The 23,784-nt window shown below is 28.8% G+C and overlaps 2 protein-coding genes across 2 annotated transcripts; both read left to right on the top strand.

Moving 5' to 3' along the window:
* The first annotated feature begins 512 nt into the window (after nt 1-512).
* LOC132727313 (E3 ubiquitin-protein ligase TRIM33-like) lies at nt 513-1,798 on the top strand. The gene is made up of 2 exons (XM_060712746.1): nt 513-1,405; nt 1,695-1,798. The coding sequence occupies exons 1-2, from the start codon at nt 538-540 to the stop codon at nt 1,781-1,783; spliced, it is 957 nt and encodes a 318-aa protein (XP_060568729.1). The 5' UTR covers nt 513-537; the 3' UTR covers nt 1,784-1,798.
* Nucleotides 1,799-2,601: 803 nt separating this feature from the next.
* LOC132727314 (ran-binding proteins 9/10 homolog) lies at nt 2,602-23,132 on the top strand. The gene is made up of 8 exons (XM_060712747.1): nt 2,602-2,625; nt 2,944-3,011; nt 5,278-5,336; nt 6,031-6,143; nt 6,594-6,678; nt 8,573-8,653; nt 19,323-19,356; nt 23,040-23,132. The coding sequence occupies exons 2-8, from the start codon at nt 2,982-2,984 to the stop codon at nt 23,130-23,132; spliced, it is 495 nt and encodes a 164-aa protein (XP_060568730.1). The 5' UTR covers nt 2,602-2,625; nt 2,944-2,981.
* The last annotated feature ends 652 nt before the right edge of the window (nt 23,133-23,784 follow it).

The raw sequence follows: 23,784 nt of genomic DNA, 5'->3' as shown, positions 1-23,784 counted from the left end.
GTTATATTCATATTTTGCATTTAACAAATAATTTAACCATGACTAACAAATATCAACGGGAATGTTACACTCTGTATATCAGTAATCTTTTTCCACAAATCTATTCCATTTTACTAAATATCAATTCAAAACAATAGCTTGATACCATATGTATATAAGGAAAAGACAAATGAATTATGATGAGTAATGTCCTCTTTATTTCATTAGTTATTTGAGAATTCTGCCTTTGAGCAAATAATCATTAACTTACATACAGATATTCCTCAACTTACTTCCAGGAAATTATTGGAGTATTCAGTTACAGCATGGTTTAAGATCAATTTAGCACTCATTTTATGACAGTATCAAAGATTTTTAATAGTGAACATACACAACTAGTGATATGTTATCATAAAGGTTTGTTTGTATATACAGATAACAAATGATATACAAAGGATACACTATATGTCATGTTGAATTAAGATGAACTATTTGTGAATGCTACTTTATATATTTTATGACTTATATGACTTATAGGTACGGTGTTGTTAATACATTATGGAAGTTCCTGGTCAAAAGTTGTCGAAGGACGAAGATGCAAAACTGTGTTGTTTATGTGAAGATTTTGACATAACAACATATGCAGATGGTTTTTGCGTAGAATGTGAAGTTTACTTTTGTAATTCATGTTTCGTGAAACACAAAGGACGTAAAATTAGTAGAAATCATTCCTTAGTAAGAGTCGATGATTCGAATACAGTGACGGTAACGGTTGGTGATACATATGAAACATGCCAAGAGCACATTGGAGAATTTGTGAAATTCTATTGTCCAAAGCACGACAAAGTTGGCTGTGCAGAATGCATTCTTGTATATCATAATGGATGCAAGTTGGAACATATCCGTGACAAGGCTGCTGCATATGATAACAGTCAAGAATTTAGACATCTTAGAAAGGAGATGAAGAAATGCATGAAAGAGGCTGAAGACAGTCTATCATTGATAAAGAGCAACCGAAAACAGCTTAACGAGTTCTATGAGCAATTTGTTAGCGACGTAGAGGCATTCACAGATCATGTAATTGAACGTATACATAAAATGAAAAAGAAGGTTCTTAATCAGGCGAAGGACATTATGTTGAATGACAAGAGGAAAACCGAAGATTTACAGAAGGATATCGACAAATTAATAGCTGAATTGACACGCCAAAACATTGAACTGGAGTCAAAAAGTGACACTCCAAATAACCTCTTTGTAGCAGCCATGCTTATAAAGCCAGAACTGAAAAAGACCCAGGAACATTTTGAAACTTTAAGAAACAAAAATCACGTGACTCAGTATAAGTTCATAGAAGACAAAATTCTAGCACAAACAATAACAGAAAGCAAGGTGATTGGGATGCTCATCGAACAGCCGTTTGAACGGAGTAAGTTTTTCGTTTACTCATAAATGTCTTTTTATGATGCATATCATAATAATTCGAAAAAGATAAATAAAAACTAAACACGTAACTGTTGCAAATGATCATCACATAAACATACTTTAAAATCGTTTAAATATGATCTGGTACCTGTAACGATTTTCGTTATTTAAACATGAACAATTGCCTCGTTTTTTGTAGTTAAGATTAATGCTACACGTTGTTCGGCTATCATCATTTAAGAAAAAATATTTAATTTACGAGATTATTTTAATGTTTTAATTATTCATTTTAGGTGAACATCATCAACACGAATTTAAACAATCTAATTCAGCTGATGAAGATCTTTTACCTCAGGTCAGTCGATTTATTAAAAAAACCTAATTTAAGGTGGTGTACGCTTCCTTTGAGAATTTCAAGTGATGACACATGTAGCTCTTTTACTTTCAGAACCAAAGAACAAATAGGGAACATACAGTAGCAAAGTATATAATGATAGACTGTTATTATAACAACAAGACCTTTAATGCGGAGATATATAAAAAAACTCATTGACTTTTTAGCGGCAATTTAATGCCCACAAAACAAAATATTAAATATGCTTCATTGGACACATAAGTCACACTACAGCTTAAAATTGAAATACCGGTCTTTCCATATAATGGGATATCATGTTCTTAATAGTAAGGTTGTAGTCTGATTAATTCCATGTTTATATATTATCCCCTGAGAAAAATACACGTAAATAGTTTGCAATAAGGTGATATACAGTAAACAGTAGTACGTTTTGAATACAGAATACATGTATATATGTACCAACTTCAAAGATGCATAAGCCGATACAATGACCTATTTTTTGCTACAAAGGGCAATCTGATATCTATGTAAGCGATGTTCACATTGATACGAAAATCGCAGAATAATTGCTTTATTTTATTTAACTGGATTATTACTTTTTTTCTTAAAGACTCAGAATATCTTCTAAGATGAACTCATGATCTTGTTACAATAATTATACATTAGTTCTGCTGTTCTTGGAAAAATATTAAAAAATTGCTTTAAAAAATGCTTTTATTAAATACAATTGTCTCATACATTTATTTTGTATCAAGATCATTCAAAGAAATCATTCTAATAAGATGATGAAAGAGGACAATTTTCGATTTAAATATCGTCTTTATTTATAATGTAGCAAGCACAAAGTGTAAACAGAAACACACAGATTGGTAAGTTATACTTTTTAACATTGTTTTAGCGAAAATTTTTGATAAATTTGATTGATAGGCATGTTTAAAAAATACTTAATAAACGATCTTTAATAAACATGTTCATATCCATGCTTAGTTATTCAGTTTGCTTTATATTCATGTCAACACGCACGGGTGATACTATATACGAGATTTCACATCACGTATATTGAATTTGCATTACTTACATTGGTATTTTAAAGTATAAACAAAAATAGCCCTAATATCATAATACTGTTTTGTTCTGTTATGTCATGAGTATTTTTTATCTAATCTTGAGACCTGTAATTGTAATAGAGAAAGAAGTGGCAGAGACATGTAGAAGAGAACATACGATGGAGACCATAGCGCCCCAAAAGCTTCAAGTGAGTTATTTAATATCTTATATGTGTTGGGCAGAAAGGCTGCTGTATGGAATTAAGTGACATCTAAAACTATTTCGTTGTGATTACAGTATAATTACACATGTTTACGGTAATCAAACAAAAACTGATTCAAACCTTTTATTTTTGTGATAAATAAATGCAATAATATTAGCATGTTATGCGTTTGTGTTTGAAGCATGTTGTTGGCGATTTGGCATCATTTATAAAACGTATTGTTAGCTCCCCTACCAACAAGTCTATGATCATAAGGACATGTTGTATTTATTTATCACATTTAAATTACTGAACAATTTATAAATCCAGCAAACATTGACAATATGGTGATCGATAAGAAGAGTCATTATAAAATTTATGAATGTCCGTTAAATACGATGTTTAAAACAATGTTCATATATGGCAATATGCAGTTGTCAGATACAATGAAAGTTAACCTCACCTCACATACAAGTTAAAACCTTAAACAGCCTCTTCGAAAATTCGGATATTTTTGGACTGTTAAAGCTTAACGGATGTAAGGGATAGAATGTTTTTAATAGTGTATAGAATAGTTTATAATCAAGTTACCATTTGAATATGGAAGTTTGATTGATTATGATTTTCGTGTCCTCGTGGTAATAAATAAAAAATAAACAATTACGAATACTTTGCTCAAAGAAATGTTACATTATTTACTTCTTGATTATAGACATAAAATTGTTAAATTTATTATAATAAATGCTACAGAACTTAATGATACATATTTGAAAATTGTATGCTAGTTATAAATTGGCATAATTGTTATAGATATGCTAGGTGCTAATAAGACCCCGGTTTTCCTTGTCAGATGGATATTCTATTTATTTCTATTATTTTGGCCAAGATATACTTGTTATATTACAATAGGTTATCTGAATTGCTATCATTTTTGCTGAACAAAAACAGATTTTTTTTTGGTTTAGGTATCTTTTTACAGTTCAACTAGAAAAATAGTCATTTGCCACATATATGGACCATCGTTTACTTCCTTTGCTTTGTTTGCAACGAGTATACTTATAGGGAATTAGAATTTTGTCTGCAAGTAAAATAACTATCGTTTGATATTTCTTAATAATTAAAACAATATGGATATAGTGTGCCTGAGATACCTTAAATGTTGGTTTTTATGTTGTTTGTTAGTGTTTGTTTTGGTTTATTAAACTAAGTTTTATCATTTTTCACCACTTTACCACTTTAAAAATCTTCCAAAATATGTATATCAAATACATATGCGTTAAAAGATGGTACGATTGATTCAATTTCAAATGTTCCGTTTCTAATAATTTGATTTATCGATGTAAAAAGCATGTGTCATATCCATTTAGGCAACATAATTATAATTTATGTTCAGATAAAGACAGGTCTAATCCAAAATGTATATCCGATATTTAATTACAGTTAAAATTAATACCAAAAGTAGAATTAATAACAATCATGTTGAGGTATATTATACCGTATCACATGCGTCAACTAAAACTTTTACATATAATTACCAATACCATTTTAAAAAAGCAAATACGAAACATTCTTATTCAGTAATTTAAAAAAAAATGATTTTATTATCATGACTAACGCAACTTTACATCTTAAACAAAACATGTATATTTTATATCACGTGTTTTGTGTTGAACCTACGTGTAATGAAAGACTTTGTATTTAGTTTTAACTGGAACACAAAAGTAATTTGGTAACAACAAAAGTGATTTTTTGATCATTAGAGGAAATAATCTTTTGATTGCAAATTAAATGCATAATGCTTATGAAAAGTCTTTCATATAGTCTTTAACCACATCTCTTTTTATGGCTTGACCTGCTAAAAATGTTAAATATAAACAAACAACCTTCATGGAAAATGCTGGGGTCTTGTAAACGCCAGCCACTTTTGGCGAAAAAAGTGATGTATCGTCGTAAAAAAATCTATGATTGTAACATATTCCTTCAAACAAGTTTTCATACAAAAAGTTCATATTCTTTATGCATAATTACAACAACATTAAATTGACACGGATCTGGTGTCTGATAAACAACAACAAAGGAGTGAATGGGGTGTTACGTGAGGTTTCAATTCAATGTATGTTTTGTTCAAATGTTGCTTATTTTAGATAATGCAAAAGGTTAGTTGTTTATTAATAAAATGATGCCACATGTATACTTTTCTATGTTCAAATATAGATGTAGCAGTAGTTCATTAAAGTTTCGTTAACGAATTAATTGTGTTTTTCATTTGCAGCCATTACTCGAGAGACAACTGGTTTGCAAAAATCTTAATATAGATGGCGAATGTCTAAGGTATGTATATATACAACTTAAATGTATTTGATGACATTTTTTCAAATCAATTATATATATATAATATATATTACAACAAACTTATACAGATGCAAATAACACTTAAAGGAATTATTTTACATGAATTATTATTGAAATCTGACACATTTGTTTTGATTTAGAAATAAAGGATTGTGTGAAATAATGTTAAACAGTGATATAAAAATGTATATTATATACGTTCGCTAATTTTATAAACTCTTAAAAAGTAATATAGCGATACTGTGTTTAACTTCATATATCCATATGTTTTTCTTATAAAATTCTGGAAACAAAGTGATCCCTCGGAAGCATTAATCACAACAAAATTACAAGAGAATTGCAGACTCGGTTTGATTGAGTCTGTACAGGCATATGGATAATATAGACACACGGTATTGCTAAAAATACTATGTTTATGTTTGCATTGCAAATTAGGTAAAATCAACGTGAATTAAAACATTAAGATAATCATCGGCACTTTATATAAACGTTTAAAATAACTAACGTTTACATTAAATACAAACATAGTCTAAATAAGTAATGATCTTTGATGTACTAGCCAATATGCATGGTTTAAGACACAATGAAAAAAAAAGAGAAAAAACAATCAGAATTATAAACAGTGATTTGCAAATGTTTGCGAGTGATATATGTGTTTTCACATTTTTTACAGTTTTACGGCATATCAAACTTCTGGCGTTGGATTGTATGTGTTCAAGGAGAACGTGCAAAGAAGATCATTCTTTGAAATTGAGATATTAAGCATGGGTAAAAGCGGATCATTAGGTAATATAAATATCATTATTGTATATATAATCACCTTGCTTGTGAAGTCAGTTTGTTGACATTTGAAAAGTAATTTCAATATTGCTCGTTAAATCAACGATAATGTCATTACGCTTTTTGCTAGAACGAAATTAAAACTCTTGTTACATCTATTTTGGTGTTCAATGAATTATCGACATTTATCTACAATTTTACAAAATGAGATGTGTTGCATTGCCATGTCCAACCGCTTTCTTTTAATTCAATTATGGTCCATGATTCATAGAAATGTATTACAATAAATGAAAGTTGGGAAAGTTTGTTTTTGTTTGTTTGTTGTTCTTTTGTTTCGTTTTTTTCTTTGTTGTTTTTTGTTTTTTTTTTACTTTCTTGATTAATGTTGAAAAATGATTTTCGTCACAGTAAGTTGTTAGTAAAGTAAAATAGAACGTGTTGCATATTTTATTCTAGCCATTGGTTTAGTGCCGGACGGTTTTCCTGATAATCTTCTACCGGGATTAGGCCAAAATTCCTATGGATACAATTCAGACGGCAGGTATGTATAGACAGCTTAATTATTTAGTTATTAATTGAGTTGTTCAGTCTAACTGTAAATTTGTATGATTGAAAGAAAAAAAGGAATGTAAATATATACAATAATTAGCCTACAACTGAGTGAATTATATCAGCACATTCTGAAATCAAAAAGGTGAAAAATATTGCTTTTCTTTCATTGCTTTTTATCATATCGTTAGCCTTAAAGGAATTAATATTGTATTAAAATGCAATTCATTGACATAATTAATATTATTCGGCAAACTACAGTTAAACCTACGCATGCTGGAGAGATTGCTGTCTGTTTCCCTCATGACCAGATGCTAAAGTTTAATTTTGCTTGCATAAGGTTTTTGCAGACTAAGGGTTACATGTGTCACATAAGATGTAACCTTGCTACACAATAGTTTATCCAGATGTAAAAATAATATTATGTGAACTATGCTTCTCCATCATTCGGTAATTTTCCTCAAATATAAATGTGCATTCAGTCAATATTCATTATTATAATAGATTTAAAAAATAGTATGATATATAATTAAACTAACTGCTGAAAATAAATTACAATTATGTTTCATGAATATCGTGTTCTGTCATCCTCCGCTTTAAAAAACGATGCACGGTTTGCAAAGCGTCTAGAAAACAAATTTTACAACGACATTTGTTTCAAATGTATGTTGTGAATATTGAACTTAATCTGTTTTATTATTATAATTAAATAAATGCTTGAATAAGGTAAAACTATAAGGTTATTGTATCTGTAGTATAAGCATCTGCCCTGTATTATTTTATTCGATTTGTGTACTACAATTGCATTAAAATTTTAAAAAAATACTTTCATACAGTATTTTTTCCATCTACATTAAATATTTAAATACGAAATAATTTCTGTAATTTAAGACCTTTCGGTGAGTTATATGTTCCAAATTAGGAAGAACTTGTACATCTTAAAAAAGATGAACTTAGTTACTCTTAAAATAAACACTGTTGTCAAGTCTTGTAATTAACTGGTTCATTCTGAAAAAAGTCAAACTACATCAGCGATTTGATATCATTCGAGAGATGATCAATACTAATGTGGACTTTTGCTATGAATGATATATAATTCAACATATCGTATATGAAGTAATGGCATCATGAATTAAATTAGCAAATTATCAAGGTACCAAATTCTTACAAGTATAAGACAAAATAACAAGTCATTGAGAAACTACATACTTAACAAAATTGTCAATGTGGTCTACCCGGCCAGAACAGAACAGAACATTCATTTATTTCATTCAAATAAATGTTTGACTTATTTTCATTGCAATGAATATTTTGTTTGGAAACCATTGCTGGTAACATAACACTCTTACCATTAGCTCCGCAAAAATCCTGAATGGACCAAAACTGCATTTCCTGTGGTGTGTCTGTTTCTTCATAGATGAATATGGCAAAATACACCGGAGCCATCTCAGGAGAATACATACTAATTGATAAATATTCTTGAAATAGCACTGATTTGATAGATAGTGTGAATCCATTCGCATACATACAACTTTTACTTTGAAATAATGTTCAATCATGATCAAAGTATAAACATAATCTTATTGTAGTTTGTCACAATTTATTCACTATGAAAAGCGTTATTTGTTTTATTAACAAGAAAATCCTCTTATTTGCACACACAATCATGAGCTTAATTGACAAAAAATATAACAGTAAATTAACTACTAAAAACAATGCATTTTAGTTCAGTAACAATGTAAAATAGTATGGACAAAAACCTTCCTCCCATTGCTTAGAGCTAAGAGTCTTATATAGCTGTATTCTGATTTCTAGGAAATTGATTAAGAGGACTATGAATACCATATTTGTTTATTTAAACATGTCATCTATAATTTATTTTAAAGGGTGTATACAGAAAGCGAATCCGGTATAAAATCTGGAGATGCATGGAAAGTCGGCGATATTATCAAGTGCAAAATTGTTCTGTAAGTATTTAGTATTTTAGCGTTGTTGGTTTCTAATGATTTGCTTTATAAAGATTTAAACAGACTGTTTATTTTGTATTTTTTAGCATAAAAATGCAATCCCCTGTTTAAATTGACATTATCAATACGGTATGATATGTCAGAACAGTGTGACATCAAACATTATTCAATGTTAATCTTATTATATTGAAAGTACCGTTTCTTAAATCGATGACTTAAAACATGCGACAAAATGTTTCAAACTTTGTAAAACCAGTTTTCAAATTGCATAAGTATTTCGAACGAATTGAAATAAGTTCTTTATTTTACGTGTGTATCCCGTTCGTATACGCTAGTCCCAATAGTAGCAGAACTTTGTTGTTGTTTTTTATAAGAAATAAACTTGCTTTGCAGTTATATTATATTTATCACATATCTTTTTGACATTGCGATCCAAAAGACTTACCATTGAAGTATGTGTATTGGCTTGATTCAGAACAAAATAGTACTGCAAGACATCAGTGAAAATACGAAACATATGATACACTGCAACATCTGTGGTTTTTTTTTTCATTGTTAAAATAAGGAAAACAAAATTACGTGCATAAGTTAGTAATAAGTACAAAATAATTAACCTATCTTCTTTCGTAAATATCGGACACATAATTATATGCTTTCAAAGCGCAAGCTTGCTAGGCGGGTATTTAAAGTCTGATTGTTTCTGCAGTTGTAATGTCACGAATAAATGCGCGACTATTGCATAAAAATGGAACTCTGGCTCGGAAAATACGCATTTAGCTACTCTTTTTTTTTTTTCGTATACAAAAACTAACATACTTTTCCCGTGCGAGTACCATGTCTGTTGATACTTTAAATTTGATTATGAATCATTATTTTAGCCACATATGTTAACACGTAAACCTCGAGACGCACCTATAAACAAAAACAAAAACATCAGTGAGTATTCTAGTAATTTAATGCTGTAATGCATTTATTTTCTCCGTTTATCTATTCCTTATTTAACTGTACGACGTCTCTAACGCTAACTAGCACTTACTTAAGTTGTCCCAACATTATTAAACAAGCAGTGTCTCTCATAACGTGTAGCCACATTAATAACAAAATAATATATCAAGATGATCAGGGTAACAATGCTTACAAGGAATCAAATCTAAGGGAAAATATCAGTAGAAACGTGCTATAAATTACCTTAATACGTTTTACTATAATATTATATATTACACTACTGGAACGTTTTCAAGCAAATAAAATACTGTTAAAGTAATTCAGAACTATTTGTATGAAATGCTTTGTTTTTCACAGTTCCGTTTTAACAAGTTTCACAAAAAAGTTTATCTGTTACAGTCACAACATATCCATGGGTATAATTATGTCGGTGCATATCGCTATAATATTGTCTAACAGAATTAACTGTATATGGATTATACCACATGCCTGGTGTTTATTATCCGTATAGATTTCCTCAAGATAATTGTGTTATGATGCGCTAAATAAATTACCGCATTGACGGTGACGGATTGAACATTTATACATGATTGTTTAGACAAAATGAGTATACTTCCCTGATCGGTGTGTTTCAAGTAAAGCCATCAATAGAGTTCGATAACTATTGATACATTTCTTTATTTTGTCTATTTTCAGTGACTTGAAGTATGTATAATGTGAAAATTTATTAAAATTAAATAATGTACATGTTATAATTTACTTAAATAAACTACATGCATAAAAATGATGACCCTTAAATGACTTTGTTTATAATCACGTATTTGAATGACATAATATACGTGACAACTGATATTTAATGGTATTGTGTTTTGTTTGAAATAAAGTAATACTATACAGCATAATTGATATATTTTAAAAATGCCAAAGTGTGATGTCTTTTAAATGCAATTATAATTACCGACGTGCATCAGTAACTTATGGTATATTTAGATAAAATATATATCAGTCTTCATGTCGTTTTATTGGAAGATGAAGGATACGATTCTTAACACTCAATATAACAGCTAATATTTACAATCAATAGCAGATATACATCGTGATATGAGTGTTTTTTGTATATATCGTAACTTAGTCACAATCTTAAACGATATTGTACGTTATGTTTAACATTAAAATTATATGCTGGGAAATGTAAATCACACAATATAACATTTTACTTTATGTTGGAAGAATGTAGTTTAATTAAATGACGAATAAATATTGCAACACTAACAAATTTTAATAAAATTCATTTAGGCGTTGTCATTTCAAAAAAGAATTAGTTAAACGAGATAAAAGACTTATAGCCAAACATAATATAAAAGTTGTAAAGTAAATGTTGCTCTACACTTTAATAGAAGCGGACATTGTTATTCTCTTTTTCCATCCTATGCACATGTCTGAGTTATGGAATAAGTAATTCAAATCCCCCGTACATTTCTATGGAAATAAAAGAAATCAACTCAGGAGAAAATGATTTACTTTCACTTTTACAAATATTGTTTTTTTTTACAATGAGTTCACTTATCAAGGACCTATAATGCGATGATTTAATAGGTTGTCATTTGTGCTTCTTTTGTAATAACAATATACAAGTATACTGTTGTTATCATTATTCTTTTATTAATAAAAATAATCACTGTTTTTGCTTGATAATTATTTTGGATCCTCTTGACATGTTCGACACTTTTTTTACATTTAATTCATATGAATGTAAATATAACGTTATGTGATTAATGACTTTCATCTAATTAACTACATATTTGCATATTGTCTTTTGTTTCCTCTTTTGATGGAACATTAATAATCTGTTAAACTGCTTCAATTTTTTTTTTTATCATTTAACTTGTTTTGTAATTTATTCGGGAACAATACATTTAAATGATTTAATATGCGTTATTGTACTTTGAAACAAACTTAAGACATAAATAAGTGGTATCATTAATATAATTTGTAATAACGTTACACTGGTATATATCTAACACAATATACTTTGTTGTAATACAACTTCTATACAAAGGTTAACTTTGTATTTGGAATAATAGAACATAATAAAACAACAACGTTTTTATAATTGTTTTAAGTAAGTTTTCTGATGTTGATATCTTTACATCAACATAGCATATGAAACTCATTTAAGGTGATATGATATGCTACATCAATTCAATACACACAAAAAGGTAGCTTGTACATGTTTTATATAATTATTTACTTAGTTATAGAAATTGAACGCTGTTAATACTTTTACTGATTGTATGAACATTTTTATACTGAACATTATATGTTATGAATTATCACAAAATATTATCAGTTATATATCATTATTCCTCTAATATATATCACCCAATAACACATTATAATACATTCAAATCAAAAATGGTTTTAATAACATGTTGACAGTGCAAATCATGTGATATTTCGTTATTCATTATGTCTAAAGCAACAGACACTAATATAGAATTATATTGTTACAGTAATAGACAACACAAAAGAAATAGGTTTTTAAATTAATTGCATTAACATAATAAATAAAATTACATGTGTTAACCTCTGCATCCCAAGGTTAGTATGATAATGACAGTGATGTTCTCAATATTTTAAGAATGGTAATAAGGGTATCGTTACCAATGTTCATATTTTTCATATTATTTTTTGTTGTTTATTTTGTCGCTTGTTGTTGCTACAATAAATGTCTCATCTATGAAGTAATGATATGCTAAAATGTTCGTACATAGTGACTGATGTTTAAAAAGTACTTTTACCATCTACTGTCCATCTGACTCCTTTCATCATTACATTTGCGTGCATATAATCACTAACTAAGATAGTTATTGGTGTAAGCAATTGAAAAATCGCTATAAAACTTTAAAATAGTTTACTTTGTCAGTATTTGGGACGGTAGCGTATATCTGCCATTTCCTGCTTTCAATATGTACTTCAAAATATCTGTTTAGCTAGTGTTTTTTTTTACCGTAGATTTCTTTTAATGCATTATATTTGCTGTGCCTAATGTAATGTAACATATCTGTTTCCAAATAAAAAGAAAGGAAGATCCTTGAAGAGACATGATAAAGCAAGAAACTATTTTACGACACAGACCGATTAATTTTAGCTATATATTTTACTCTTAAATCACGAACAGTAAGTAATGAAGGGCTTTTAAAACTTACAACGAAATAATCGCGCATTATCATTTATATTTAAATATAGGGGATTTATATTGCAGTCGTTATATCACTAGCACAATTGAAGTATAAAAGGGTGCTTCTCATTCGGTTTTATTTCGAACAATTATACTATATGAAGCTGCTGCTATTTTGTTTAGACAAACTGACAATCAAACAGTGTTGCTCATTACGTCTAGTTATAACGATCACGATACAGCATATCATGATAATTATTTATTATAATAATATTGCTTATTTATTATGATAATTAGTGAATGTGCTGATTTCATCATATTCCAATCTTATAGAAGGCTAATAAACTTACAGTATACATTTTGAAACGAGTGGTTATTTTTTTTTTTTTACCATTTATGACGTGTTTAATTAATTGACTATATGAAATTAAATAGTTTCTTTTTCAAATATACGTATAAGCATTTTAAAATGAATAACCAAAGTGTTGCAGTTAACTGCTATAAATGAAATTTTCTACTTAAAGATATTTAACGATAAATACCCTATACAGTGATGGAAATATCAGTCAAGTGTTGATTTAAATTCTGTCGATGTATTAATAATGTATCTAGTCTTACACTGTTATGCATATGTTGATTTATTACTTGATGTCATGTTTGATTATATCCTTACTAATACATTTAAGTTTTTATATTGTTTTATATTTTTTATCACCGATTACTTGACAATTCATTTCTATCCAATATATAATAGAAGATAAACATCATAAAGATAAATTCAGTGTTACTTACTTACACTTTTTATCATTCTTATTTATATTTTTCAGCTACTTGGGGTGAGTGCATTATCTTATTATGTATTTCTAACATTGTTTAATTAAGTTAAAAAAGGATAAATATTCCTTTTAAATTGTATACTCTAAAATATCTACGTGATTTATAAATGTATATGAACGTCGTAATTTAACAATTTTATCAATTATTAGTTTACTTAAACAGTTTTTTATAAGACCATTTACTTTGTTCAACATAAAACAAATGGATAAGGTTTCTTCCAGTATTGTTTGTTTTGAGCTCGACTTAAAAGTTATAAAAATATGCCCCATTGTGATGTCCTAAAAATATGATTAACGACATATAGCATTTTGTGTTGTGTTGCTATACAAGTAATCAGATATAATTTCTTATCGTGATATCCTTTTTATTCTACCATAATACTTACAATTATTTATTCTACCATTCTATTTACAATCAAATGGCATATACTATAATTTTTAATTTGAGCGTGTTGGAACAACATGATCCAACTAAGTAGCTTTCTTTCAATTTTGTTAGTTAATGTACTGTTTCACTTAGAAATAATGTGCTGGAAAAGATAGAGAATGTGTGTATGAATGCTACCAACGTGTGAAAGACATATAACTAACATCGGATTAAAACTGTAATCACGAGCTAATATTTTGTTTTATACTTATTTTATACATGTAACTTAACCTGGATAACTATGAGCGGTATAAAATTCATAAAACTTTGTGTTATTGTTACAAAATTTTATCAGATACAACGATTAATATACAAATCTGCTTATTGGTCGGCTCGGACTTGAAAGAAACATGATTTTCCAGCTTGTTTGTTGTTTAATATTTCAACCAGCTGTGACCGGAAATAAAAAATAATGTAATTTTATCACAAGGCATGTATATGTGTCTTAAGACGGTGATGTCTGTTTTGAAATTGTTTATCAATAACTTGATTTGTTGATATGACATTGAAAGTCTTGTCAAATAGATCGTGTTTTTACCAGAATCATCTAGTTTACATTGTAAATAATTAATGTTCATCTATACCACATTGACAAATTAAGAATTATGTGATAAGCAATTCAACATACACACTGACATTTCACTTTTTTCAACGTTATCTTATTTGATAAAGGTATAAAAGTGCAACTTTAGCAGATTGGGTATTTCGTCATTAATGTCGAATTAATCATATATATTTTATGGTTCAAATGAATGACCAAAAAGTCTAGAGCGAGATACATGAATTTTTTATTGTATTACTTTTTGACAATATGCAAATATGATGAAAATGCACATTAGTTGGTCCTTGTGCTAAGTATGATTGATAACAGTTCTAATTAATCCAAGTACGTAAATGTATATCAACCATGATGAAATGTATATTCACTATGGTGACAAAATTATCATCTAAAAAGCTTAGACATATTCAGTTGGCCAGAGGGTTTAACTTAAGCGGGCTTCAATTAGATTTTAGTAGGTAATAAATTATGTAACAAAACAACAAATCACTGTTTATTCTACCACTTTACCCACAAATTAACGTTCTCTTTAACATTTAGTTTTACGGCTGGATCAGTCTTAATAATTTAATCGAAAATTAAACCTCCAATCGCTTTTACAAAGCGATTCTTGAAACGGTTTTGTATGTTAATTTATTTTTATGCATTGCCAGTCATACAATATTTCAAGGAAATAGGCAAATATCCTATAAAAACAATCATATATACAGTCAACAACTATCATATTTGAAAAAAACAACAACATTCAAATAATAATAAAATAACAGTCTCGTATTTGCAGTGAACAACAGTCATATCTGCAATGAATTGCAGTCATATCTGCAATGCACAATATTTGCATATGCCAGAAAAACAGTCATACTAAATCAGACAACCAATATTGTTTTGTAAGAATAAAATTGAATACAACTGAATTGTATAACGTATTTGACAATTATAATAAACATGTGCAATACTTAAATGTACATAAAAAATATATCTTGAAACTATTTTTATCAGTAGCCATTATAACTAACCATTCTAAATCATTTGATATGGACATAAAAAAGCAACAAAAACAACAACAACAAAAACAAAAACAAAAAAAACGACAGCAAAAAAAACAACAAAAAAACAAAACAAACAAACATGGCATTGTATTTCATAATGATCATAATAATAATAATAACGATAATAATAATAATAATAATAATAATAATAAAATAATAATAATTAGAGTCTATAATAATAATACTAATAATAGAATGAATAAAAATATCTGTGAAATTTTGATCGGAGATATCTTGAATATATTTGGGTGACATACTATTTAATGTTTTATATTCTTCAATATCGAATTAAAAAGGCATCTCTTTTTAAAAGGCAATAGTGTATACGTCTTCAGATGATCAAAAATACCCTTTACATAGCCAATAATGATTATATTATTTATATCAATTGAATCATTTGAATTATTATTTGTTTATCATTGCCCTTGATTTAGCGCATATTCTAAACAACGTTTGCATGATTTAATTTACTTACTTCTTCAAATTGACATTTGTTACATCAGCACCTTATGTTTTGCAATACAAAAATAATAAAAAAACAACAACTAATTAATTTATTTTGATGTCCGCTGACAAAAAGTTTTATAAATACAATTAAACGAGATAAGGCAAATTATGTTCTTGTGACCAGTGTGCAAGTTATTTACCTAGATACATTGTATTCAAAATTGATGTTTCTTTGATAAATGATATTTTATGTTGCTCACATTTTTTAACTTCAAGTTTTTGACAACAGCTATGTTTTAGTTTCAGGCTGTGTTTATGATCTTACACTACATTTATTGTTTGTTGTACATATGAGTTTTGTAATGATGTTTTAATTGTTTCTTTTCATTTTGACCATCACTATTATATTTTAAAAACTACATTCTTATTCGTGTCCTGTATACTGAAATTATATGTTTAAAAAATGTACAACTTTTTTAATTTGAGTTCGAAAACATTGTTATAATTTTATGTAGCGTCAATCTTGAAAGCATGAATTCAAAGCCACCCATATAACAACACATACATGGTCAGCAATAATAATCATCCTCTACATTTCATTACTTTCTTCACTGCTTTACAATATATACTCCATAATGTTTAAGCTAACTTAACGGTCAATGATACTTTAAAGGTATTGTAAGTAATATAATTTGTCAAAATTCGTTTGCACATTAAAGCTGAGGATGCAACAGGTTATACAAAGAGTCAAACTGGTGAGGAATGAAAAACTCCCTGGTTATAAGAAACTGGTGCTATATATTGTATTCAATACTTCAGTTTGTTGACGTACATATAAAGAAATTAAATGCTGAAAATGCTATCGATTTTAGAACTTATTATCAATGTATTTTAGCGAGCATCAGAAACGAGATATACTCGTTCCTTGCAATTACAGATGGTTTCTTAAAATATAACAAAGACTTTCATTTTTAAAATATCAATGTGTAAAAGAAAGGGCCTCAAAACACAAGGCTATCTGATTTGTACGAGGGGCGTAGCCCCCGAGTATTGATCAGATTGCCGAGTGTCTTGATGTTCTTTCTCTTTTGTATCATAGTCAAACATAAAAACACGTTCCCTGTGGTCATTATATGTAATTCCAGGAAAAAGTAACTATTGAGTGAGCATCTGATATTTCTATTTTTGTCCCTTTCTCTGCCGTCACAATAAGTAAACCCCAGCAAAAATGAGTCAATCAATGGACACGCTCTGGAGTGCGGGTAACTAATACCTGCACTCCAGTTAATGCACTGTGCATATGTATACGATTTAACTCTGACATTTTTTCAACAGAAAGGTCCCCAAACTATGATACAAATAAGTCATCATATTTCATTATTATGAATGAATATTATTCGAATATTGAATACCAAAACACAACTCAACTAATAATATTTAATGTGAAAAAGAAACAAAGGCCTGAGATTATATTGAAGCCCGATCCTGATAATGTGTAAATGGTACACATAATGTTGTCCTTTATGCTGTTTTTAAACCAAAAAGCAGGGGGTTCTAAGTTCATTATTATAGCAGATATGTGAAACACAAGTTACGTGTTAAGCAATAAGGATAAAATGTTTGAAATATACTTCGAAACGTAGCAGACAACTACATCTACATTCCCATTATGCTCAATTTTTATACAAGTGGAAAAAGTTTTGTATTTTTGTAATGATGCGTCAAATTATGTAATTACTACCATAACATTACCATTCGGAAAGTAAATATTGATACATTTTAAAATTATAAATAAATGGTCATTTTTTATATACTCTAAAGTATTTGTTTCATCAAAAATACCAAACAAATATATCCACACATTATATCTATAAACATAATTACTCGAAAGAAGTTCCTTTTTAATTGCACTTTGATTTTAATTAACATACATTAATTATAAATACTATTTTTGCACTATTTATGGGATTTTTAAGATGACATTTAGAAAGGTTGTTAAGGGTTACTTCAATTTGTCACTGTTTTTCATAAATGTTTTGTCGTGGCCAAATTAGAAAAAAAAATCTTTAGGTATTTGAAACCAATAGCAAAGTTATCAATACTATAAAATAGTCTAAGCATATTGTAACTTTTATTGTTTAGAAAAAAGAAAAGCAGTTCAAGCTATTTATGAAGATAATTTTACACATGCCATTCAATTCTTGAACATGTGTTGTTCTTTATTGTTATCAATGCTTGACCTTTAAGCAATTAAAATGTTTACAAACAAAATGGAAATCATAATTATCAAAAGTAAATAATAGCATTAAATTTTACTTATTCTAATTATATTCAATCACTTCAGCCTTTTTATTAAATTGTTTATAAATAATTATGTCTTTCTATTATATTTATCTAATCTTTTTGCTAATAACAATAGTAACTGTACTAGATACAATTTCTGTGTCATTTTCATCTGAACTGAATATACGATATACATACATTGCAATTTACATGTATAATTAATAAATTACATGCCAGATATTGATTAATATAAAACACAACAAAAAACAATGAATTTAGCTTTCAAATTAATAAACAAATACTTATATATCTTTAAAACTTTTATTCGGATGTTGCCCGAATCATTTATGAGATACACAAGTTGACATAATACCTGGTATAAGGCTTAATACATATAATTGTGAGTTAAGAATTGAACTTAGCGGGTATGATAGAAAGCTCACATCTGTACACAAGTCTAGTCCTAAAAGTTATTAAATACAAACACACGGATGCTAAAATGAATGTCTTAAAAATTCTGGGATGTATTAAATGCGAGACGGATTTTCTCCTTTTAAAGTAAATATGCATCGTCGGAACAAGCTGCCAATGGTTTTACTTCTTAGAATCACATTTACAAACATTAATGCGGCTTCATCATTCATACACATTCGAATTGCACGTCACTGCATTAGTTATGCCATACAATGTTAATTCCAATTAATTCGCTTTTTATTATTGTGACAGTACTTTAATGTTAAGACTGGTGAAATAATAGTTATGTTATACAGCTGTATACTGATTAATGGTCAGTGACTTTAATTTAAGGAAACAAGATTTATAAATCACATAGTAAAAGGAACAGAACAGGCATTACACTCATGAAATAACATTGTAACACACAATACTAGCTTTTCATATTTGTACTAGAATTTTTCTAATAGATTTTCTTTTATCTTTCAGATGGCGTCTAATATTTACAAACAACCGGAAAGTGGTAAGAACCTTTAAAAAATTAATCCAATGTTACATTGAATTGAACTGATATAATCAACATTATAAACACATACATATTGTTAAAGTATAACCAAATTCTTTACAACAAAGGTATCACCCTTTTTCATAATTAATGACATAAATATACATTTTTGATTATACAATTTAAATACATGTATACAAACAGTGAAAGTATGCAGTAAAATTTAGTGCATAAAATTAGCAATTAAAGTCACACGGCAAATGTTAAGGCGTTTTTACTAGTAATTTGGAATAATCGTATTACAAGGTACTCTTCAAATTGTATAGACACAGTATCAACGTTTTATGAAGGCAAATATAACAAGTTTTTATGGTGCCAAGTATCGGACGTTCGTTTTGAAGATAATTATGTGTATATGATCACAATTACATTTAACAAGAAATTTTAATATTATCAATTAAACACGGATAATTATGTAAAATAAGATTTATTGGCGACGCCGGTGAGCGGCGTCATCTCTTATGAAATGTTTTTTATTTTTGCCTATGGAAGAAGCTGTTATTATTAGCAGTTAATGTCATGTTGTGTTAATTAGTTTTATTTTGATTCGTAAAAATCAAGTTAACAAATATATTGTTATATTTGTATCTAATAACTTTATGTAAAAAAAAATGTGCATTGTGATATTTTTTTTGCAAAATTGCAGACTCAGTTTAACAGCTTGTCCCTTAGCTTTATTGGCAGTACTAAAACCCGGTTTTCGAATATCGTTGTGGGCTACATTGATGCTGTATTCTTTTTCATTCATTTATATAATTTCAAAATTTTCTTACAAGAAGAACGTTCACCTGCAAATGAGTATAAGGATAGGTAATTGAACTTTTGTAAACGATTATCCTATTGATTTTATCCATATTACGTTTATCTATTGCACATAATGATTGTTTTTACAAAGTGTACGAGTATCCGGATGTTGAAAGCTATCTGATTTTCTGCAATTACTGCTGTCACATGGCCATCTAACTTTTTATGAATACTTTAATATTACTTTGCATGGCTTAATAAAACTGAGCCTGCATCATTTCATAATTTTTCTGTTTAGGGTGTTCTTTTGGGTTTCAGGTTTCCTCTAGTTTAAGGGGAAGTAACTAATGTTTACTAAATTATTTGTTCTTTTCTGTCTATCTTAGGTATTAATGACTATTTTTGTTGTATAAAATTTACCAGTTGTAAGGTCATCAAAAGCTTAGAGGCCCTGAGAAGTGAATATTGATATATTTTTTTTGCTGGCGTTATATACCTTAGACTGGATTTTTCTAGTTTGTTCAGTCAGTATACATACCTACAGGTATTCTGCAACAGGAATCGTCTAATCACTATGTGTTTGTATATAAATTGTTAATAAAATAATCTTTGGTAAAAATGAAAGGTAGACATTTGGAAAATTAAAGCTATGCATACAGGTGTTCATGTCCATATATTATTTGTGTTATGTGCATACATGTATATCTTAGTATATTGATATGATGAGACTTATAATAGTTATGTATTTAAATAGTTACAGTTATGACATTATTATTAAAGGGATGCGCTTTCATTTAAAGTTATAAATGATAATACATGTAGTCCTAAGACTTGGATCAAGCAATATAATTAATAAAGTCTCAAAAAATCATATTCTGAAAAGTTATTCTAAATGTTTTGCTTACATGTGCATACTGTAGTTTGAAAAGGACAGCTTCTGTCTTATTTATTGTAACGGAGGGACATCTGTCTTAGGTCTCTAGCAGAGTCAACCTGACAACAGACTTTTCATAGAGTAGATTGTTACTTGCCCTTGAATAAATTTTTGCACTTAATTTTATAATGGGTGCCACATGAAAATCATCAAAGTACAAAAAGTAACCGGGCGCCAGATGAAAACATGAAAATACAATCTACCACAAAGTGGTTCCTTTGTTGCATTTTCATGTTTTCGCCCGGTGCCCCTGGTGCAAAATACAAATCAGCCTTCATAAAATTTCTTATCATAGAAAAAAAAAGGTTAGTTTTTTGTTGAGTTCACTTTCAAATTGACCTGTTATAAATAATGGCACAACTAATAACTGTCTAAGCCCTTTTAATAAAATAATTATACAATATAATAATTGTAATTTTGATTAAGACTATGAGTATATAATTTTTTTCCTTATTTGTTTAATAAAGAATTAGTCTACCTGTTAATTTAAGAAATAATTAATCTACCTGTTAATCTCAAAATCTAATAGTATCTGTCACGGTTTAGAACTGTTCACTATTTAGGGGAGAAAATGTATGAGGGGCCAGATAGGTCAATCGCTACAGCCGTGGTACATTATTCTGTGGGTCATAGGTTCGAGTTCTGGTCAAGCTGAGAGTTTTGAGAGTTTTTCTCATCTTGTGACTGCATATAACCCGGAGTTTAATTCACTACGCTCTGTAAACATCAGGAAATTCAAGGACACAAATCAATATAGTGGAGAAATACGTTGTGGTTAAGAACTGTTGCATTACTAAAGAGAAAATGTGTAGCCGGCCGGATAGCTAAGTTGGTTTTCTGACAGTCATGGATTTGAGTCATGGTCAGGCTATTTCAGTCAGGGTTTAGAAGTGGTTTTCCAACTGACACATGTTTGATTCATTTAACAGATTGTATTAAATTTGAAATGGACAAAAGCAGTATTGCATGATACTTTTAGATCTACAAAAGGCATTTGGTACAGTTGATCACACTATATTGCACATGAAGAAATGCTTCTTCTTTTTCTTCTTCAATCTGCCATAGGTAATGACATTCTTACATGATTTAAGTCTTATCTCTGATAGACAGCAGCTGGTGAATGTGGCTGGTACTCATTCTACTACTGCTCCGAGTACCTATGGTGTCCCCTTGAGGTTCATTTTAGGTCCTCTTTTATGTCCAATATATGTCAATGACATGTCTGCAACCCTAAGCTATAAGCTTTTATTATATGCTGATGACTCAGGTATCCTTGTATCTGGTAAAATAAATCTGAAGAAATTCTCTCTTATGGCATGAGTCTTATAAGATTGGTTAATTGACTATAAATTGTCTTTGCATCATGGCAAGACAGAGTCTATAATTCTCTTTGGTTTAAGTTTCAACTTAAACTGGGCCTAGCCCCAGGTCACATGTAATGGCAATGCTATAAAGGATATATGTTTTGTTAAGTATTTAGGTGCAAAACTTGATCAAATTTTTATTGCGTCGCCTTTGATGCTATGCATCAATGCTTTTCTTGTAAAGCTATAAAATCCATTTACGATAACTCAATATAATGGATTTGCTATATGAATTGTTTCTTCGTCAAAATACTAAATAAATTTAATACAATATAATGTTGTCTGCGTTCCTCTAAATAATCTAAAATGACAGAGAACTGTCATAATTAAAACAATAAACATGTTGATGCTGAAGACATGTATAGGTATGTAAAATGAATATAAAGATCGAGTAAGGACTTTTTTTATTTCTTGGTAATCTTGCTGATATTGTTTCTCCATTTCAGGTCGTATGATATGGTGAATCATAAATATTGGTTCTCTTGTACTTGTTGAAGGATGTGATTTTTCGTTATTGTTCATAAACATGTTATATTGTTGTTGTTGTTTTTTTGTTTAATTCTGATTTTCTTGTAATTGTGATGTGTGTTTGTTTTCAGATTCATGGTAAATGGATGAATGACAAGAAATATCACTTTGCTGTAGGCATGGAGGGTCCAGGAGGAGAAATTAGGGTGACGAACGTCCCTTAAATGTAGAAAAACAAATGTTTCAGAGTTTGTTTTTCTATTTCTAAAGTAAAGTCCACTTGATTGATGTTGAAACGAAAAGTAGTATCAGTAAAACAAAACTCAATCTAACATTAAGTCTAACTATGATAAACTGTTAAATGAAATTTCATTGACTAATCCTTATTAACCTTATTTACTTCGAAAATACAACAAATGTAAACAAGATTTTTCCTTTTTAACTGAATGACCTATATTTCATCCCAGATGGACTATATATAAACAATAGCTAGAAATTCTTTAAACAAATTTTTCAACATATTTACATGGCATTTTGAAAATTGACCTTGTAATTGACCCCAAATGAACAATAAATTTGAGGTAAAAAGTATCAAAACAAGAAAACTTTTCTGACCATTTTCACAGATATTTGGGCTGAAAATGTTTAACAAGGTTTTTCAATATTTGAGCTATGTGATCTAGTTTTTTAATCTGTAAGAATCATATTCGAGTTTAACCTAGAAATCATCTCAGCAACATTTCTGACAAAAGTCAAAGTAATTTGAGTTTAATTTTTTTATTTTAAGAGTTTGAATTGGGTTTTTGTTTCATATTTGAGCTGTGTGATTTAGTTTTTGATACCAGATGACGCATATTAAAACCTGACTTTAAAATA

Source organism: Ruditapes philippinarum, unplaced genomic scaffold (genome assembly GCF_026571515.1).
Source record: "Ruditapes philippinarum isolate M1 unplaced genomic scaffold, ASM2657151v2 ctg3248_1_1_1_1, whole genome shotgun sequence".
NCBI classification, from domain to species: Eukaryota; Metazoa; Mollusca; class Bivalvia; order Venerida; family Veneridae; genus Ruditapes; species Ruditapes philippinarum.
The sequence above is the reverse complement of the archived record's forward strand: the minus strand, read 5'-3'. Positions and strand labels throughout refer to the sequence as shown.

Excerpts from the sequence above, each read along its gene's own strand:
- LOC132727313 (XM_060712746.1), top strand. The coding sequence starts at position 538 with ATGGAAGTTCCTGGTCAAAAGTTGTCGAAGGACGAAGATGCAAAACTG. Across the intron at positions 1,406-1,694 it reads CGAACAGCCGTTTGAACGGA|GTGAACATCATCAACACGAA; the intron begins GTAAGTTTTTCG and ends TATTCATTTTAG.
- LOC132727314 (XM_060712747.1), top strand. The coding sequence starts at position 2,982 with ATGGAGACCATAGCGCCCCAAAAGCTTCAA. Across the intron at positions 5,337-6,030 it reads ATAGATGGCGAATGTCTAAG|TTTTACGGCATATCAAACTT; the intron begins GTATGTATATAT and ends CATTTTTTACAG. Across the intron at positions 19,357-23,039 it reads TTACAAACAACCGGAAAGTG|ATTCATGGTAAATGGATGAA; the intron begins GTAAGAACCTTT and ends GTTTGTTTTCAG.